The sequence below is a fragment of the Anoplopoma fimbria genome, chromosome 13, assembly GCF_027596085.1.
Source record: "Anoplopoma fimbria isolate UVic2021 breed Golden Eagle Sablefish chromosome 13, Afim_UVic_2022, whole genome shotgun sequence".
NCBI classification, from domain to species: domain Eukaryota; kingdom Metazoa; phylum Chordata; class Actinopteri; order Perciformes; family Anoplopomatidae; genus Anoplopoma; species Anoplopoma fimbria.
Window position 1 is genome coordinate 15,965,802 of NC_072461.1, and position 19,993 is coordinate 15,985,794.

A 19,993-nucleotide genomic window follows, 5' to 3' on the forward strand; every position below is an offset into this window, starting at 1 on the left:
TGATTTATTTCAAATATTTCAGATGTATCCTACAACTAAATGGATCGTGTGTATTTTGGAGACTCTTGCCTCCTAAGATTAACAACACTCTGTAAGTATTTGAAATAAAAGGGACACACGTGGGAACACTGAACACAATGGACTTCCATTCACCATCATGGATGTTTTCTTTGGCGAAATAAGAACACCGTATTTTCATTTTCCCGACATTGTGGACAGTGAGCATTTAGAGAATTTGGTGTCAGACATCTCTGTACCTTTGGGGGGGAAATCAAGAGGATTTTTACCAAACGGACACAGTGCCACCTAGCGGCCGCCAACGTTCATGCTGAGGCATTCAGATCCAACTTTTAGATATGAAGCATAGGTCTAAACTGGTGCATGCTTTAAATATATATAATTTTTTTTTGTCTAAATATGAATCTGAAGCAGACAATAGCTACGATTTGGTTCATAAATCGTATAAAATTATATAAAACACATGCAAGTGTCAAGAGGGAAATCATTTACCACTTATCACTTTGTCAAATCCGTTCCATTTGTTTTAAACTGTCATGCGTTAAAACAGTGCAATGTGTAAATATCAAAAATCAATACTGTGTTCAGTCCCACTGAATCCGATATCATACAGGAACCCTAAGAATTTGGTAACAGGGAAAATGATTACTAAGGTCAACATATTTCCTTTTCTTCTAGAACAACTGCCGTTGAGTTAAATAGAAATAAATGTAATGAATGTGTATGATATTTCACAATAAATGTCTTCAATTTGCAAATACAATCACATGTTTTATACAAAACTGCATTTTCTTATTATGTTTTTTAGTACTGTGGATGTGTCAGGTAATTTCAGCTATAATGTGTGTCGAATAATAACCAGCTCTATATGGCATAAGCTGGCTCACATAATCAGGCTATGTGTTCAGCCCTGCACCTGGAGGAGAAGGCGGTTTGTCAGGTCTGAGGCTGGAGACAGGTCAGGACAAGGCATTGTAAGGTGCTGGGAAGACGTTTGTGTGTATATTTGGAATTCTTGGGGGGGTGGGTGTGCACTCATTGCAGCTGAGAGGACAGCAGCTCAGGGCGAGGAGGCAGGAGGAGACGGTGGGTGTGTTGTGAAGGAGACATGGTGTAAAGTACCTGTCTTCTCCAGAAGGAGGGAGCAGCATGTTGAGCTGTTGAGATGTTCTGAAAGCTGCTGTGCTTGTTTCAGTGTGCTGCTCGGAGAAACCCCCCCCCCCATCTTCTCTCAGTTTCACCTTGCTAGAGGATCACTCTCATATCAGAGAACCAGCTGGATGCACCATCATTAGAGTTTTACCAAGACAAGCACAAAAATGTGGGTATATCAAACAGTTTTAGCCGAGGCAACCATCACTGCTCTGTGGAGCCCCTTAGGAATATCAGGATTCATGTTTCATTTCTCAACTGATAAAGGCTTGTTATATCACAAAACCAAATTTACACTAGAAACAAAAAAAAATTAAGATTTGGTTTCATCTGACTGTAATACCAAGACCCCTGTGATACAGTTCCTGCTAGCTCTGCCTACACTCTCCTCAGACGGAGAGACAAGTTAAGTGTGACAAACGGATGGCATGGTCTCTCTCCCCCTCTGTCCCCAGTGATGATAAATGCAGCTCAGAGCTGCTGCAGAGGCGACTTCATGACAATGGACAGTCTACAGGCTTTCAGGGACTGTCACAATACCACTCTTCTCCGTAGTGATTTAGCACTCAATTTGTCTCAATATTTCAGTCAAAAGGACAAGATAGCAGAAGTGGGTGCCCTCCTCTAGCCTTAATTCATTGCGTTTCTTAGATGGACATCTATTACCATGGGGGGTTGCCCAAAGAGACTGTTCCCTTCCCTTGTTGGGGGGGCGGATAGCGTCCTGTGCCGTTTGGCCAATGTGAACCAGAGCCTTGGTCGCCTGTATGGGCCCCGTCACTCAGCTGAGCCATCACGACTGCCTGGGTCAGGGCGGGTTAAGCAGCATCTGTCAACCAGAGAAGAGCTATTGTATTAAGTGGAGGGATGCAACGGAGACCCCACCCCCCACCCCCTCCCTCCCTAACCCTCCTCTCCTCGTCGGTTGGCTCCACACCTTTTCCACTTCTCCCAGAACAACAGGAAAACTCCGGAGAATCTCTGGAGCTAAACTTGACCCGAGCCCGGAGGATGAGGAAACACTCCTGACATCACTGCCAACTTGCCAGAAATAACTTTCCTCTCCAAGAAAAACCTGCAGCCCCTGATCAAATCTGTCTGCATGGGGAAGGTCACATACACAAACGTAGTCGGGCAGACCTGACTTGGAGCTAAATCTTCACCGCTCCCCACACTCTCACCCAGTGTGTCATTTTGGAGCAGATGCAGCCATGTGGTGCAACAAGCAGCGGTACAGCTTTAGTGTCTTGGTTTTGGACACATTTAAGAATATTTTTAATATCTGCTTATGCGTTGAAACCAATAAGCTGGTCGTTCTTGCCATCACAGAGTGTTTTTAGCACTGAACAGCAAGTCTTTCCTCGGCATCATGCCTAGATGTCCTGCTGTGTCAAGTCGTGCGCCTCCCTTTGAGATCCATTCCTTCTCTTCATCTGTTGCCTCGTCTATTTAAACGACAGGGGCTCGCTCATGACATGTCCCTTCATCTCCACTGTGAGGCAGACACATGGATGGATGGATACATGCCTACTGTAGACTACTGTGAGCTGCCACTTAACAGGAGGTGTGTGGGCGAGCCTGCCCATCTCCGTTTTTAGAAACAGCATCATTTGCTTGTTCTCGGGGCAGATATGACTGGTTTCCTTGCAGCAGGCACATGTGACCATTCCCTCCACAAACAATAAAAAGGCGGATATCTCAGGCAGCAGACTGGCAGCTCTTCCTGCTCTTTAGCACGGATTCCGCTGTTATTGTGTGACTCTTCTGACCTGCAGGTCACTGAAAGTCTAGTCCATGCTGAAGTCACCAGGAATGTTTTCTGAAGGGACGTGCATTTTACAGCGTAGAACTAATACTTTTAGTCACGCCTCATCCCTTGTCTAAGATAGGATTTTTTTTTTTACTTAAATAGATAAAGATTAAACTTTTGTTGCCTCTTCAATTTAAAAATGTATTGTGAATTATTAACAAGTGAGTAAACAGTTGTATTAAGGATTTGTATGTTGGGAAGACTTCATTCTAGGCTGATATGCACATCTATGGGTTTGCTATTGTCCATCCAATATGTTTCTGCAAGGGGAGAAACAGATCTCATTGCCCGTTGGTCTGTAGTAAACATGAATGCCAAAGGAAATGAGTCTTACCACTTTAGCCTTCAACCTCCAACAACCACCTGTATGCAATCACACAAACAAAATCTGAAATTCATTTTCCGGACAAAATTTATTTTGATATTAAGATACAATATGTTGATTTAATGGCACACAGGATCTCAGAAAGAAAAAGGCACAACATCGCATACATTCACCACCATGTCCCCTGAATTTCAAAAGCTGATCATAAACATTTAAAAGCAAGCGGTTCAGAAATTAAACAGTTGTACATTTCATAAATTAGAATGAGACTAAACAGTTGCTTTGCAACCCTATCATTATCTTGACAGATGGTAAACCTTTGATTGAGGTTGTTCTCTTTAGCTGCTGCCTTCTCTGTTGAACAGACAGCAGGAATCATTTAGACTTGGAAACATTGATTACATTGAGGATCCATTGTGTCACACTTTTCGGTCTTTGCGACATATGAATACAAACCCAGTACAGTAACAATGACCGACTGGCTGCCTCCTACTGTGGTGAAACCAAAAAGGATATATTACAACAGCTCCCGATCATGTTGACACTATTACCACATTTCCTTTAGAAAAGGATATGGGATGGTGTAAAGAAGTCAATTGTTTTGGGCAACTGATGAGGAACAATATCAAAGTCGTATTGTTCACCTGAGAAGATTTTCTTGTGAAGAAAAATGTTGCCTTCCCAATCTTCCTATATTACCAGCCTTTTTTCATTGCTGAAAGTCATGTAAACATATCAGAAATCCATTCATTCTCTTTGGACGAGCCAATAACCCATTACTGAGAAGTGATCAGACTCCCACATACGATTTACAGACAACAAAAACATTCAGATCTTTGAACCCGGATTATTTCATTATATATGTGCATTGAAAGGAAAATAGATCTCTAAAAACAAATCCCCAATCCCTGTTGCACAATTTAAGACATTGATACATCACAAAAAAAAAAAAAAAAAAAGAACAAGGTTCAATGAGGAAAACACTACTTCTATTTATGTATGTAACACTATTGGTGACCAGCACTGTAGGCCAGTGCACCATGATTGTGAAGCCTTCACTGTGGAGTTGAAGAGTCATTAATATGGCATATCAATCACATGGCTGATCTCCGGCAAAGATGTAAATCTGCAGCTTTTTGCACCAACAGCAGTGTACAAGCTGTTCAGGCTGCTACTTACATATTTTTGCTTGCTGAAGGAATTGCACTGGCTCAGTCGCTGTGACACATATCAGGAAACATAAAGGGAGTCATGCAATTCTAAAAAAACAGAGAGTCATCACAAACAACTTTGCTCAAAAAGCTATGACTGCCATGATTTACTCCTACACAAGTAGCAGGCAAATTGCTCGTTTTAAACCTTAAGGTGTCAAGAAATTTGCCAGTCAAAAAACAAGGGAGGTAGCTAGAGCAAAGGCTGACAGCAGAGGTACAATAGTTATAATAGGTCCGAAGGTCCGGAGATTAAGGCGAGCGGTGTGTGGTGCTGGTGTGGACCGGGCACTGGTAAGGCTGGTATGATTCTGTAAACACACCTAAAAAATGTGGCGGAACAGAAGAGGCCTTTTTGGAAACCGTCTACCTCTGAGAACCAGATGAGGGAGACAGGCCTCTGGGGTGGGCTGGGTGAGGTGGGCTGGGTGAGGTGGGGCGAGCAGTGCGGTGCAGTTTGGCTCGTGACAAGAGGCTCGAAGGGGTGAAGCACCATCTGTGGCTGTTTTTCAGTGTCTTTTTTTTTTTTTTTTCTCTGGGGACTTCTGTTAGGGAGGTGGATGCTGTGTTGTATGTTAAGTGTGAATGTCTTTAGAATAGGGAGTGAGTGTGTGTGTGTGTGTGTGTGTGTGTGTGTGTGTGTGTGTGTGTGTGTGTGTGTGTGTGTGTGTGTGTGTGTGGGGTGGACGGGCTAGAGGGGGGGGCTGTAAGCACTTCCAAAGTAACATCCCCTTAGCTGAACAAGCCTGTACGGATCTGCCCAGCTTGAGATCTTTCAGAGATCAGTCACTGCGAAGGCATCCACACCTGTGAGTGTATGTGTGAGAATGAATTAACATGTTTATCCTCGTGCGAGCCATGTATATGTGTCATGTGTGTGCGTGTGCATGTGCGTATGCGTGTGTGTGAGTTTCTATTAAATCTGTATGAGAGTGAGAGTGAATACCTGTACGGGCATGTGTTAATAGGATGCAGTGCTTTGGGGAAGGTGTGGGGTGATGGGGGGGCCCCCATCACCCGACAATGGGCCAAGGCGCCAAGGGTGTTAGTAATCTCTAAATGGAGGCTGTGGCAGGAAGGAACATGAGTATGACAAACAGACAGACTCATGCCAGGGAATGCAAACCACAATGTGTACAGTTAAGACCAAGGAGGAGACAAAGACAGGTCGGACAGGGCATCATCTTGAGAGGAATATTATGCAGGAAAAGGAAAATCTAAAAATGACAGAAGAAATATTTGGTCCAACACCTGCTACTGTGGAATCAAGTCAATGACTTTGCTTTTGTAAAAATGTATCTCTACTGCAAGAAGCTCCAATAACATGATGCTGATAGCTGGCCTTTCTCTGCCCAGGAGATCAAAATGAACCAGTCTTATCAGCTAGGATCGTGTTGGTTTCTAGAAATCAATTCCTCAGTGTATAGAATGTCTATGATTGGATGCAAGTCAGGGATCTGCTCTATTGATTGCAGGTAGCAGAGCTCCCAAACACCCCTCCACAGCTTAAATCAGTTCTGGTAAAATAGAGGCACCAAAGGAGGCCTCTCAGCTGTAGTCGTGGGCGTTTAAAATTCGTTGCCTTTTCATTTCTCTGCAGCACTGGTTCCTCGTACTTCTCCCCGTCTGCGAAGCTGTGGGCAAACAGAGGAGAATAGACACCACATTAGATTTATGCGAGCTTAACAGGTGAGGGGCGGGTAAAGTGGATGCTCGCATTTCAGTGGAACCCTTCATGAATGGTCGCTAGTTACTTTGCACAAGTTTGTGGACTCATTTCTATTCATGATGAATAACCAAGTTTTACTTCTTGCATCGTGAACCGTAAAAAGATACAACAAATGTTTGCAAACTGAAATCTTTAGCCTTCCTTAGAAATCTGCTCCAACAGCCCTTATCAAGCTCCTTGTTTGTCTTCGAGGTAGATAAAAGCATCACTTTCAAATAATCCCACCCTGAGGCTGATGGCTTTGGAAAGTCAATTAGTGGTAGAATCTGATAGCCGAACACCTTAATGGAACAGTTCAAACTCACAGTGGCTCTAAACAGAGGAATGGACAGATCTGATGAAATGGCACGAGGATTCACCCTCTGACTTCTTCATCCTTTTCCCTATCCTCCCCTCCTTTTTCTTCTCGATCACAGCAAAGACTCCTTCTCAACTGCAAAATTCCATTTGTATGTTAATGAGGAAAGAGGAGCCATCTTGAGCACCCCCCCCTCTTTCTTCCCCCATGCCTCTCCCTTCTATACCAACACAACTCAACCAGTATACACTAAAAAGAGCAGACATGACTGTCGGTGCATCGTCTCCATAGCGAGTTTCTCATTCACCCGGTCCAGTCTTGTGAAGAACCTAAGAGGCGGTGTCTGCATTTGGCCTCGTCGGCCTCCACATCCCTCTTTGATGGCACACGGTTGTTTACTTACTCCAAGGGAAAATGAGAAACACATGCTGAATTGGGCGAGATGGGAGTGGGGGGGGGGGGGTTTGTTGGTAGTCCAGGAATGTTTGAGCCTGGCCCACTTTGGCCAGTCCATTCTCGATTCCTCCCTTTTTCTCCTTGTACGGCCAAAAGCTCCCAGGCTGATATTTAGTTTTTTTATTTGTTTTTTTTTTTACACATAATGTGATTGACAGAAAGAGGACTACTGCTCTTCTCTGCCTTGTTTTCCTCTGTGGGGAGGCTCTAGTTTGCAGGTACTGCTCCTGAGCAGGTCTTTTGTGTATGTTTTTTTAACTGCTGGCCACCCCTTAAAAATAGCACAGCTGATTCTGAGAAAAAGTGTGCCCAGATGTCAAGACACTTGCATCCACAAGCATGTGCACATAAGCAACAAACACTGGTACAAATCATGGTAGGAGATTTTCACTGGGTCAGCAAAACGCCTAACGATGGAGCACATATGTCTTATTTATCTGCAAACTGGTGTTATTGATTAACTTATTCAGAGTGAGCTATTTGCAAGTGAAATACATACACACATGCACATATAGACATAGTGGACAGAAATCCTGATGAAAACACCAAAGACCAGAGAGTGAGAGCAGCATAGGCTGCATCCACACCGAAACCCCCGCAGTGAGCAGAGAAAGCTTCTGAGAGACTGGCCTCCTCACACAGCAACACTCAGACCTACACCCGGCCTGGAAACGCGTCTGCAGCCTTTGTACCTCGCACAAAGCCCTTCTTACGCATCTACACAAAATTGAAATGCAGTAAATTACAGAATTAGGGATTAGGGAGCAGGTGATGGCAGATAGGACTTTCTTTCAGTTGTTAATTATGCATTTCAAGATGTACTGCGGAAATGCAATGGGGGTGTCAAGGAAGTCATATTTGTACTGCAGAGAGAAAAGCATGCAACATTTTTGCCAGTGATACAGTGGTGTCAATTGTGAAATAGGGATTTCATTCTTTTTCTCTTCCAATTCAATATTCTGAGTGCTTTCATCAGGCCAGTACTTGTCAACGGGATATTACACAATAATAAGGGGTTAAGACACAAAATGTTTTAGAAGCAGGCTACCTGATATATCCTGCTCCTTGTCTATTCAACTCATCTGATGTCTACAGTAATTGGAAGACAACGGCTCCACCTGGTTCATTTCAAGCTCAGGCAAGCATCAGGAATTAAGATAAGATAAGATAAGAGAAGATAATCCTTTATTAGTCCCGCAGCGGGGAAATTTACAGGATTTACAGCAGCATAGGGTTAAAAAAAAAAAAAAAAAAAAGAGCGCGAACACTCTTGATATTGGAAACAGTGTTCACAAAACCTCATACACACAAGGTTTCCTCTTAAATGGTGAGTTGTTTTACTTATGCCCTCACCTCTTCCAGCTCCTTCTGTGTCTCCGCTTCCATTCGCCTGATATCTTCCATTGTCAGCTCCACCCACTTATCAATCCAACAAAAGAGCTGGCGGTGGAAGTTAGTGAAGATCCTCTCCTCTTGCTGAGGGAGACAGTGATAGTCTTGGTTAGGGCTGGGTATTATATTATGAATGAAGAGTAAAACAGAGTCACAATATCATCACCCAGCACTGGTCTTTGTCCAAGTTTAAAAGTGTAAACCTTTCACTCTAACCTCATGGATGAAGCTCTCCACTCTGTTCTGCAGGCCCCACCACTTGAATCTGACCGTGACCAGTTTGTAGGCACACATCCTCGGGCAGTCAGGCTTATTAACCAGCTCTTGCTGTTAGGAGAAGAAAAGCAAAAGAAAAACAAGACTTACAACAGTCACTTTTTAAAGCGCCGTATCAGAATAAATAAGTCAAAACTTGACAGAAACTTCGCAATGAGAGACTGATCCTAAAAAACGCAGAAGGCTGAGAGAACATTATTCAAGACTTATCTTGACTGCATTTAAAGCTAAAAATCATTAATATATGATGCTTTGGGTATGGAGCTTGCTGAAATAATTATCAATATGAAGATGTGCTGTGCAGAGATAAAAGTGCCCTAATCTACAACACACTTTCTAAATCCATCCGCTGCTTGCACTCTGTCTCCCTCTGAAGAAAAGAAGAAAAGGAGGATGGGGGGTGGGGGCAGAGCAAAGTGGATAAACTCCAGATGAAGGGACCATTTCTCTGCCTCCGCCCTGACAGCGACACCGTTCCCGACAGGCTTGCCTTTGTGGCCACGGAAGGCAGATAAAACGGTGCTTGCGAAGCGATAAGGGCGTCGCGGTGCAAAGCTGGTTACATTATTAACACCTAGGACCTCCTCACCCCCCAGAACACACACTCTCTGCCTCCGAGAACACCTGTTTAATTAATCACTTCATTCTGGCTCGGCATTCGGAGAGAAAATGCCACAGACCCGTCTCAATCACCATCATCCCACTGTCGTTTGATGCTCCGATCGTGGAGGGGAGCGGGAGAGGGGAAATGAGAAACATTTCTAAATTTGCAGTGGGTTTAGAAAAGTTGTCATCGCTAAAGGAGAACTTCACATGAAACGGATTCTACATCAAAACACTTACGGTGACATTTCTTCTCTCCCTCTCTGTGCCCCACTCAAAGGAGCAGAAGTTTTCAGAAATACAAAGGGTACCGATATGCAAGCATGTGTGCATGCAGAGATAGACAAGAGTTTTATTGCTCTGAGAAGCTGGCAGAAATTGTGCCTCTGTTGTCACATAACTGCTTTTTTTTTCACCTTTTCAAAAACACTCTTTTTCCATGTCCACAGTGGACGGGAAAGTGATCTAATTAAAAACACAAAATAAAAAGTTGTGCTCCTTTATTCATACTTTTTAAAGCTGTTTGGCTGCCTTTGTTCTCGAATTCTTGAAGCCGAGGAAAGTTTCCCATGGTGAACTTTGAGGACTCAACTGCAGAGTAGAAATTCTCAGTGCTTTAACAGTGAGCAGGACCCGTTTGTGAGGCTGCGGGGTATGGCAGGGCATGGAGGGGAAAGCAACAGAACTCCCGACAAAGTTTCTTGGCTCCATCAATCTGTCTACATCTGTCTTAATACAGAACCGCCTCTTGTCAAATTTACAATCAATGTCCACACACAGTACGTTTCCCCCATTTCTGTCTTCATCTTCTGTCACACTAAAAGTCTGGCAGGCAGAGCTACGAGTAAAACCTTTATCTGACTTGGTGACAAGAATGTCCATTACATTCAATTAGGGATGAGAAAGAGCTGGTTTGTCTTCATCAAATTGCAGTTCTTTAGTTCTGACGACCACCATCCAGCTCTGTGCTCTCCTTTGCACAGAGCTATTCTGATTATTACAGGCGATGAACAATGAATGCACCAAATAACTGAACGTGTAAGTATTCGCCCCCTTCATGTCAAATACAGAAGTGATGTCTACAGTAAGGAAATAGGTCTGCATTATCTTTGCACATCTGGACACTGCAATTTCTTTTCATCTCTCTCTCTCTCTCTCTCTCCACAAAGTCCAGCCACAAACTGATTGGATTGAGGTCTGGTTGCTGATTCTGTAACTCCAGGACATGAACATTGTTCTTTTTAGGCATTTTCTTAAGGCTGTATTTTTTGGGTTGTTGTTGTTTTGCTGGATAATAAATTGTCTTCTTCTCTTGCACACTGCAGCAGCTTTCTCTCGAGGGTTTCCCTGTCGTTTGCTGCATTCCTTTTACCCTCTTACCTACATAAGCCTTCCAAGACCTGCTGCAGAGGGGCATCCCAACAGCATGATGCTGCCACTACCAAACACACCACAAAAGGCTCAATCTTTGTTTGGTCTCAAACCACTGAACTCCCTTCCACTGTATTTGAGAGGCTCCCACATACCGTCTGGCAACACTAGCCAAAATGTGTTTTGGTTTCAACAGAGGGTTTTTGTTTTTTGTTTGCATAATGTCACCTATCCCAGCCATCGAAACCCTGTAGCTTCTTCAGAGTTGGCAAAGGCCTCTCTGTGGGGAGGACGGTCTGCTCTAGACTGATTTACAGACGTTCTACATTCTTTTAAATGTTCATCGACAATGTTCATTTCCACAGCTCACGAGAGCATTACCTTCCAGTTGGGCCCAAGGGGTCCTCTGCCAGTCTTAACCGACTTGAACTTGGTAGGGTCCTCCTCTGGCTTGTAGTCCTACAATGAGAGAAATGTATATAATTAATACAAAACATAGCACATTATATTTAGCTGACAAAAACTGTTCAACAAGCTGAAGTAATCTGTACGACTGATAACATTAACACTGCTACACCATGAATTGAGCAATGATTAAGTAGTTTGTTCTTATTTGGCAATAAAAGTGTTAGGAAATCTCTAAGTTGTGTCCAATTTTAAAGTATTTAAGTATGTTAATATATATCCATTATTAGTATCATAATACTCGAAAACAAAGTACCAATAAAAATAAAGTTTTATTTCATGATGGCTTTCAATAGGATACAGAATGTGTGGGGTGTTTGTCCTACACTGCTGTTCAAGCACTGTGCTCTAAACTAAGCAGCACAGCAGTCACTGCCACTGAGAGGCCAAAGAGCACCGCACTCATTCTCCAAAACCTGCAACCCCCCCGGAGATAATGTCATGCAGCAAGACCAGAACACAACTCAGCCTTAAGTGGCTCGGAGATAAAGGACTGGCGATGGGACGTTGATGCCACCAGCAACTGTTTAATTGGGGGGACACCGGTGCCGGTTCATATTCATGAATCTATATGCTTGCATTTAACCGCGTGTGTGCTGATGCGAGTTTGTGTGTGTAGTATTATTTGTGCAAAAAAAAAACAAAAAACTCACAGTTCAGATCTTATCACAGATCGGAGTCACGAATCGGATCAGATCAGCACGAAAGAAAAAAGGGGACTTTTAGAGATCCCTGATGTTTTTTTGCCACCGATACTGATTGCAGATCAATCTGATGATCCATATTAGCAGATACAGATACCTTCATTTTTTGATTATAGCAGCTGGTCTACAAGGCTGCAGACTATTTTTTATTTTCATTCAAACAACTGTATTTATCCATGGTCCTCACCAACTCTACATTTTCCGATTACATTTGAACACATCATGATAACGTTGTCATTTACCTTTCCCCAATACTCATTTTCACTGAACAGAGCCTGAACACATAATGAACTGAACCTTCGTTTGTTTGTTGGCCGTTAGCGTTGCTACCATGGTTACTAGCTCTCATCCTGTAAATTTAAATGCATTGGTAGTTTACAATGTAACATCATCAGAGATTGTCAACTAGAAAAAGCATAAATGCAGACGTCCTGTTCGCTTATTTTACTGAATATAGCCGGAAAACGAGCGCCAGTAGAACTTTATTTCACACTGTGATGATTAACTGAGTAATTACGGTAATCCTCGGTTCACACAGTACAGATGCTTTAACTGCAACAACACACTATAAATAAATATATATTTCCACACACACACACACACACTTAAGTCATGTCCTGCTAAACCCATTTTAGTACACTAACCACTTATTCCCCATATTATTTTAAGCCTATAGAAAAATACTGAGCACATATGCTAAGCACATGAGTACATGACAAAGTTGACTTCATGAAACAGGCAAAAGAAATAGTAATACCAATAAATGAAATAGCTTTCAAATGATCAACAGCTCAAGGGCCCAGCAATTTTAAATAAATCATGATGCGCCTGCAGCTAAAAGCTACTTTTCAGGGCTATCGGCCAACAGGAGGGTGCCAAACGTGTGGCAAGAGATACAAACCCATTCCTAGACACACACACACACACACACACACACACACACACACACACACACACACACACACACACACACACACACACACACACACACACACACACACACACACACACACACACACACACACACACACACACACACACAATAATTTGGCTGTTTTAATGCTTAGAGCTCCATCACTATAACAATACACTCTGCTGCACTAATGAGGTCTGTGAATCGATATGCCGTGGTAGACGAAAAGGAGCTACTCCACAAGTAAAACAGTGTGTGTTAAGAGTGCGAATGTGTTTGTGTCGCGTGTGTATTTGTCTAGTTCCGGGATACGAGGCACCGTGAGCCTTAATTACACTAACAAACTCATCTGTGCTGGCGGTACGCCCCAGGCCCTGCAGCCATGCCTGAGGCTGAGGGCTGATAGGGTCCTCAGACACAACACACTCCTCCAGCGAGGCAAACACCTCCGCTTCGTTAACTACCCACCACAAACAAACAAACATGTACACTCGCAGAAAGCAATGCTTCTCAGCCAAATAGCCTCACACAGACACGCGTACACAGAGCCACAGTGAAATGAGGCAATGTGATGTCAAATAACAGCAATAATGTGTAACATCTTCAAATAAGATTTCAGGTTATCAAAAACTCATGTTTACATTTTTTAAATATTATTGAGGCAACGTTAGGATGCTCAATTGGTGTGTACGGTTTTGAAATGCTTTAAAAAGATTTCAAGGCGATGCTTGAAAATACAATGAAATGATTAAATCAATCTACACCAACCGTCTAATGTCATTTTCTGCTGCCAGTTCAGTGACAGGTATGTGTTTCATGGTATTTCACCTTCTGGTAATACATTTTACAGAAATACATTTCTAGCCTTGGCTCCACTAGTTCCACTAAAACAGTTCCACTAGATACAACAAATATTCCTACACTTTTCAATGAGTGGGACCCAAATATTTGCATTGACATAGCAAGGTAATTTGAGTAGAAAAGTAGTAAGTAGAACAAGGACTCAGTCAAACACCACAATATAATTAAACAACAATTTAAATAAATAAATAAATGCTAACTTTGTGAATTAATCTGTCAAATAAAAATATCAAACATTTGTTGATTCCAGCTCCTCCAATGTGATGATTTAAAGGCCTTTCCATTTTAAAAGACTATAAATAGAATGAGTTTTTAAAATGTTCTCTGGCTCTGGGAATTTGCAAAGGGCTACAGATCAACTTAATATTTATCTGTAGAATGCATACAAATGTCAACGCTACTATAGTGGTGTGTATCAGCAATTCTGTTACTATTCATTTGATTCTCCAAAATTTCTGAAAATAATCAACACAGAAATTAAAAAGTTCCTGTGACACTAAAGAAAATTGCTTTTAAAAATCAAACTTAAATGAAATGACAAAGACTACTGCTCAACAAAAAGAAATCAACTACCACCATTGGAACATTGCTTATGCAAAGTGAATTGGTTTGACAAATAGCATGGTAATGATGGGGCTTGTCCACATGAAGGCACCAAACTGCTTTTTTATCTTACACTGAAAGTGTGCATGAAGAGTTTCTACTTACAGCAGCGGATACTTTACTGTTTGTGATGTCAATGGGCACAACAGTTACATTCTGCCATGTGGACCTGCCGAGCTGGTGCACCTGAAGAATGACACAATTTTTTTTGAAGAAGAGCATTAAAACTCAAATCTGATGTTCAAAATTGATACGTGCTTGATAAGATGCAGAGGCACTTACATTTTCTTGCGTTCCAAGGTCTGGTTTGTGCCACGTTTCAATCTTAATGAAGAAATTGTCTTTCATATACTCATTCTGGAGGGAAAAGTCAGGATATGATAGAATATTACAGAACTGAATGTGCAGAAGTAAATTTTATAGGTGGAAACATGCTAAACATAGTTGAAGTATTATTTTGACAATTTAAAAAAATACATCAAATCAATCCATTTAAGACTTCTTACCGTCACAACTGTATCAAGGTTAGCCGAAAGGAGGGAGAAAAAACACCATTACACATAGCAGAAAACAAACACTATAAATTCACTCCAACTAAACACAGGTAACACAAGTGTATTTAACAGTGGAGAGGGTTTCATGGTATAGCAAAGGTAAAGTGATATGGGGTGGGGGACTCACTGGTTTTGCAGTAGGGGTAGGCATTCCAGGCTTTTTCATGGAATACCAGGGAACCTTCAGGAGCTATCATTTTGACAAAGGCTGGGACTTTACTGTAGGGTAGGTAAAGAGGATGGGAATAGGTGGAGGGAAGGAGAGGGAAGACATTCCAATGAACAACTTGAAATTTTTCACAACAAAATGATACCAGAGGTTAGGCAATGCTGCCACTGCCTGGTAGCACAGTGCCACTACACTTTAAGACGGTAATTATGGAATCAAATAATCTGTTTGGAAAAGGTTTTTATAAAAAAAAAAAAAAAAAAAAAAAAAAAAAAAAAAAAAAAAAAAAAGACACATACCTCTTTATGTGGTAGATTTTGTGTGTGTACTGTCCTTTCTCGCCATCTTCTTCATAGGGCTCATTCTTGAGTACCTCGATACCCTCACCACCACCCGTCTCATTTTTACTTGCTTCGGCCACCGAGAACAGCTGCCCCACTTGATACTTAGACACAAAAATACATCAGTCACTTACAGTACATCCAGAACATAAACTAAAGCTGGCATTAACTAACTTGCTGTTGGTTAAGGTTCAATGACATAAATCTAAACAACAGAAGTGTCTTTGCATTTTAGCTTTTTCTTCAGTGTTTTAGGGCAGCGCAGCCTTTCTTTGCATGTGACCCCTTAAAATGAAGCAATGTCTACCTCGTCACTGACTGTTACTGTGGACATGACATGTGGGCAGTTAAGTCCAAAATGACCTTTCCTTTTCAGTCCGTTTCATTAGCTGATGAAGCAGCGTAGTACAATAGAAAAATTCAAAATGATAGAAAAGTCAGAAAAACATTGTTTTAATTTTGTGCAACAGAAATAGTTTCCTTTTTGTTTTCTTCAATATCTTGGACATCAACAATTTGTTGAGGCCTCTTGCAGGCTCCCCACAGCCAGATTGAGAACCACTGTTAGGTAGAAGCACTATGTAATACGTTTATGTTGTAATTATAGTTTTAAAAATAAATCTCATAAGTCAACACAAACTTAGTAAGATGTGTTACTGTCCTGCTGTCACTGAGGTAGATTGCAGATTTATATATCATGCTAAAAAACTAGCATCAACGTGTGGTATGGGAGCAACGGTCCTTTATTCAATTATACTAGATCTACATCAAATAACAATGAACAGCAGCCGTAATATGGACAGTCTTTTGGATATCAAACTTTAAATCCACTCGACATTCTGCAGGCCAAGTTAACTAGTGCTGCCTGGTATGATGTTTGAAGAACACACTGTAACAGAAGGGTGGGTGTTTGCTTATATTTCAACTACCAGAGCTCTTATTACTGTTTTTCCACTATAAAGAGAACACTTATTTAATGGACTGAGATTTAAAAGGGCATCACTAATTGCCAAGAGGTTTTAATCACCATATAAAGGCAGCAGGGTGAGTCTGGGATTCATGACATTTTAAACGTAAACATAGGGTACAAATTATGATGCGATTCTTTTTTGGATGAGACTGTGTTGTCTTAACCTGCCACCAGAAGCCAAACACCGGAAATGATAAGATTGAAGTACATTCATTATTAACTGAAGAAAAAAAATTTTTTAGGAAAGGTGCATTACTGAGCCTTGTTGTAATGCTATAAACCGCTTCAAGCCCAAATCATGGATAATCAGGTTCTGCTGCATGTGACAGTAATAGATGAATTGCTAGTGTAAAATGTCCGTGTTGTGGAACTGAAATACTGAATGTTTATTATAGATTTATTTTAATCAAAGTAAATGTTAACCAGTTTTAAAGCTTCAAGAGACATGTAGGAGAGAAATAAAGGCTAACATTTTAAATCCTGTGCACTGACTGGCAGTCTGGCATAGATGGCTCCTGTCACTGCACTTGAGCTTAGTTTGTTGTCATTTATAATGTGAAAAGACAGAAGTGAAATGTAGAAGAAATTAAGTAGAACCCACAAATTCTAACATAGAAATTGAAAAACAAAGCTATTTATAACGTTACTAATTTTGTCAATGTAATAATAAGGGAGAATAAAACAGATGACTCACCTCCTCAACACTACAGGGTAAAACCACACGGCTGCAAGAGAGGGAGAGAGAGAGAGAAATGTGGTAACAGTCACACCACACTATTAAGACAGTCCTCAATAAGCACTGTAATGTTACTTTAAAGTGAACAAGTTCAGTATTACCAAAAACAACATAAACACTTAAGGAATGTACAGAAAAACATGATTCTATTCAATGTACTTAATTTGGACTGTGGTCCAAAAAGTATAAAACACTAAATAAACCGTAGTAGAAGGAGCAGTAATGCCATAGCCATGCATATGAAATAAACTCCTCAATGCACAGAAACCTTCTCACTATTAAAGAACAATGATAAAGAGGAGCAAAGGAAAATGTACGCAGTGAGCCCTTTTGGACCAAAACATTGCTAAAAAAACAACAAAAGTGTTGCACAGACCAGTAACAATAGGAACAGCTGTTTTAAAAAGAAAGACATGTATACAAGTCTGTATTAGACACGATACCCAAACGTTAAAGACAGTATTAACTTTGTGCATAGTTGAGTTCACTGCAACTCTACTCTTCAAGTCCCAACAGACTTTTCTGCAGGGTGTAGTATGCCCAAACCAATGCATCATTTGCCCCTATGAATATGAAACTTCAGTGAATGACCACAAACAAAAATGTGGTAGTTTAGCATCAGAATCTGTCCCCATTTAAATAGAAAATAAGTTTTTGTTTCAGTGCATGATAATGCCTATAACACGCTGGAACAGGTGTGTTGCTTTAGCAAAGCTAGTCCTAAAACTTCCAAAATAGAATAAGCTACTTGAAAGAATGCTGGTCTAGGGTTAGCAATGTTGGAACTGGATCACAGAATATCAGCTGAACATACTATGGACCGACAAAACTGGCAAATCATGGTCAAAAAAATCTAACCACTGAGTGACTGGAGAGGGCCCACCACAAAACAAAGCCATACTCGTAATACTCATAACACTTTATACACCTTCTGTGTATAGCCAGAGTTTCTGTGGAACGCAGAAATTAAACTAGCCGTCATTGTCTGTCCATCCATCCATGTGTCCACTCTTAATATCCAAACGAACAACAGGGTGCTAAAACTATGGACCTAAGAAATGCCAATTAAAAAAAAAAAAAAAAGGTATAAACCACAGTGCAAATAAGTTGTTGCAATATGCATAAATCAAAGTAAATTTTTAGGTCCCATGTACAGTACCAGTCAAAAGTTTGGACACACCTTCTCATTCAATGGTTTTGCTTTATTTTTATTTATTTTTATACATTGTAGATTAATATTGAAGACATCCAAACTATGAAGGAACACATATGGAATTATGTGGTAAACAAACAAATGCTCAACAAACCAGAATATGTTTTATATTTTAGATTCTTCAAAGTAGTTGAATGAGAAGGTGTGTCCAAACTTTTGACTGGAACTGTATACAAAAAAAGAAATTATAATAGAGGTAAAAGCAAGAGCAAAAATACAGTATGGACAGGAATAAAGATCTGAATTATCTTTCCAACATTCAATCAATCAAATGGGATTACTCAGACGTGGAAGTTGTTTAGTAGTATAAAGTTTACATTAAATACATTTGTCTATTATATTCTTGTGAAGCCTGCTGTCACGTTCCTGTGCTGTAGGACTTCCTGCCTCCACCTACATACCAACTACTACCACAGATGGAGGCAAAGTTACAAACTAGCACCCCGACAGATCTACATATGTACTATCAAGCAGGCAAGCCACGTGTTGATGTATTGTTCTGTCTGATACCAGCTGTAATGTCAACACCAGCATCTTGTGATCCAACTCCTTAACTCACACGACTCAGGCTAACAGCTAGCCGAAGCCTCCCACGGCTAGCAGGCTAGCGTTAGTGGATGGAGACAGTCTGGAGAGAAACACAGCGAAAACATATCTCTCAACATCTCTAATCTTGGGGTAAGACAGGTTGGTCAATGCTGCAGGGCGACGTGATTTCCAGTCACGTTAGCACCGCACCATGAAGTGACGTTGCGGTGAGCTAGCATTAGCAACACGAGAGCTAAGTCGCAGCTAAAGTTGGTTAAAGTTGTACAGCTTGAACCCGGAAATGCCACGACTGTTCTCTTTAAACACACATGTCACAAAGGGGATTGTTTTGAAGCCGCTACTCAAAGTGAACACGTGAAGAGACCGAGATGAACAGCAGCTGTCACTCAACGCTGTCAACGCCGGTACCGTAAGGCCGGAGCAGCTCGCTAGCAATCCCACCCTTCCCCTCGTGTGTCTGACACAGACACAAGGAGGGAAAAAAATAAAAGTTTTCCATTCGTGTCAAACCACTATGAATCCACCCTGCCTACCCGATTCAGTTGTTTCAACACTTTCTAAAAGATGCTCAGACTTACTACTCCTTGATGAGAGCCATGGCTGCTCGTTCCTCCACACATACACACACACACACATACACACAAACACTGCCTCTATCGCCCAGACTCGACCGCTGATTGCTGATGACGTCACGAGGAGGAGGGGCGGACATGGGAATAGGAATGAACCAATAATATGATCTCTTTCTGGTGGCGTTTAACCCGCCTATTGCTCCTCTGGGTAATTGAAACGGCACCAGTTCCTCATTCAGTAACTCACAATACAAATAGAGAACAAAATCAAGATACTTTTGTGTTAGAAATATGGGTGTTGATTTGAATTATTGTCTTTTAAGCCCGTATGTTTCTGTCGAGCCCCTAAAATAGAACCCCTGTACTATGATATATACAGTGCATCTACATTACAGTCATTTAGCAGACGCTTTTATCCAAAGCGACTAACAATAAGTGTATTCAACATAGGTATTCAAGAGAACTACTAGTCACCAGAAGTCATAAGTGCATCTCCTTTCTTAAACAAGCATCTAAAAGCATAAACCAGAGCAAAAGTATAGTGCAGAAACAAACTAATATGAATACAATAAGTGCAACAAACTAATACGAATACAATAAGTGCTAAGAGGAAGGCTCAGGGTAGTACTATCTATGATACAGTACCAGTCAAAAGTTTGGACACACCTTCTCATTCAATGGTTTTTCTTTATTTTTATTTTT

The 19,993-nt window shown here is 41.3% G+C and overlaps 1 protein-coding gene across 1 annotated transcript; it reads right to left on the minus strand.

Moving 5' to 3' along the window:
• Window positions 1-3,387: 3,387 nt before the first annotated feature.
• On the minus strand, window positions 3,388-19,412 carry LOC129100839 (phosphatidylinositol transfer protein beta isoform-like). Its single transcript, XM_054610356.1, has 11 exons — window positions 19,298-19,412; window positions 16,916-16,946; window positions 15,210-15,355; window positions 14,869-14,960; window positions 14,694-14,701; window positions 14,470-14,544; window positions 14,293-14,373; window positions 11,023-11,100; window positions 8,608-8,718; window positions 8,353-8,475; window positions 3,388-6,150 (listed from the first exon to the last, which is right to left on the minus strand). The coding sequence occupies exons 1-11, from the start codon at window positions 19,315-19,317 to the stop codon at window positions 6,103-6,105; spliced, it is 813 nt and encodes a 270-aa protein (XP_054466331.1). The 5' UTR covers window positions 19,318-19,412; the 3' UTR covers window positions 3,388-6,102.
• Window positions 19,413-19,993: the final 581 nt, after the last annotated feature.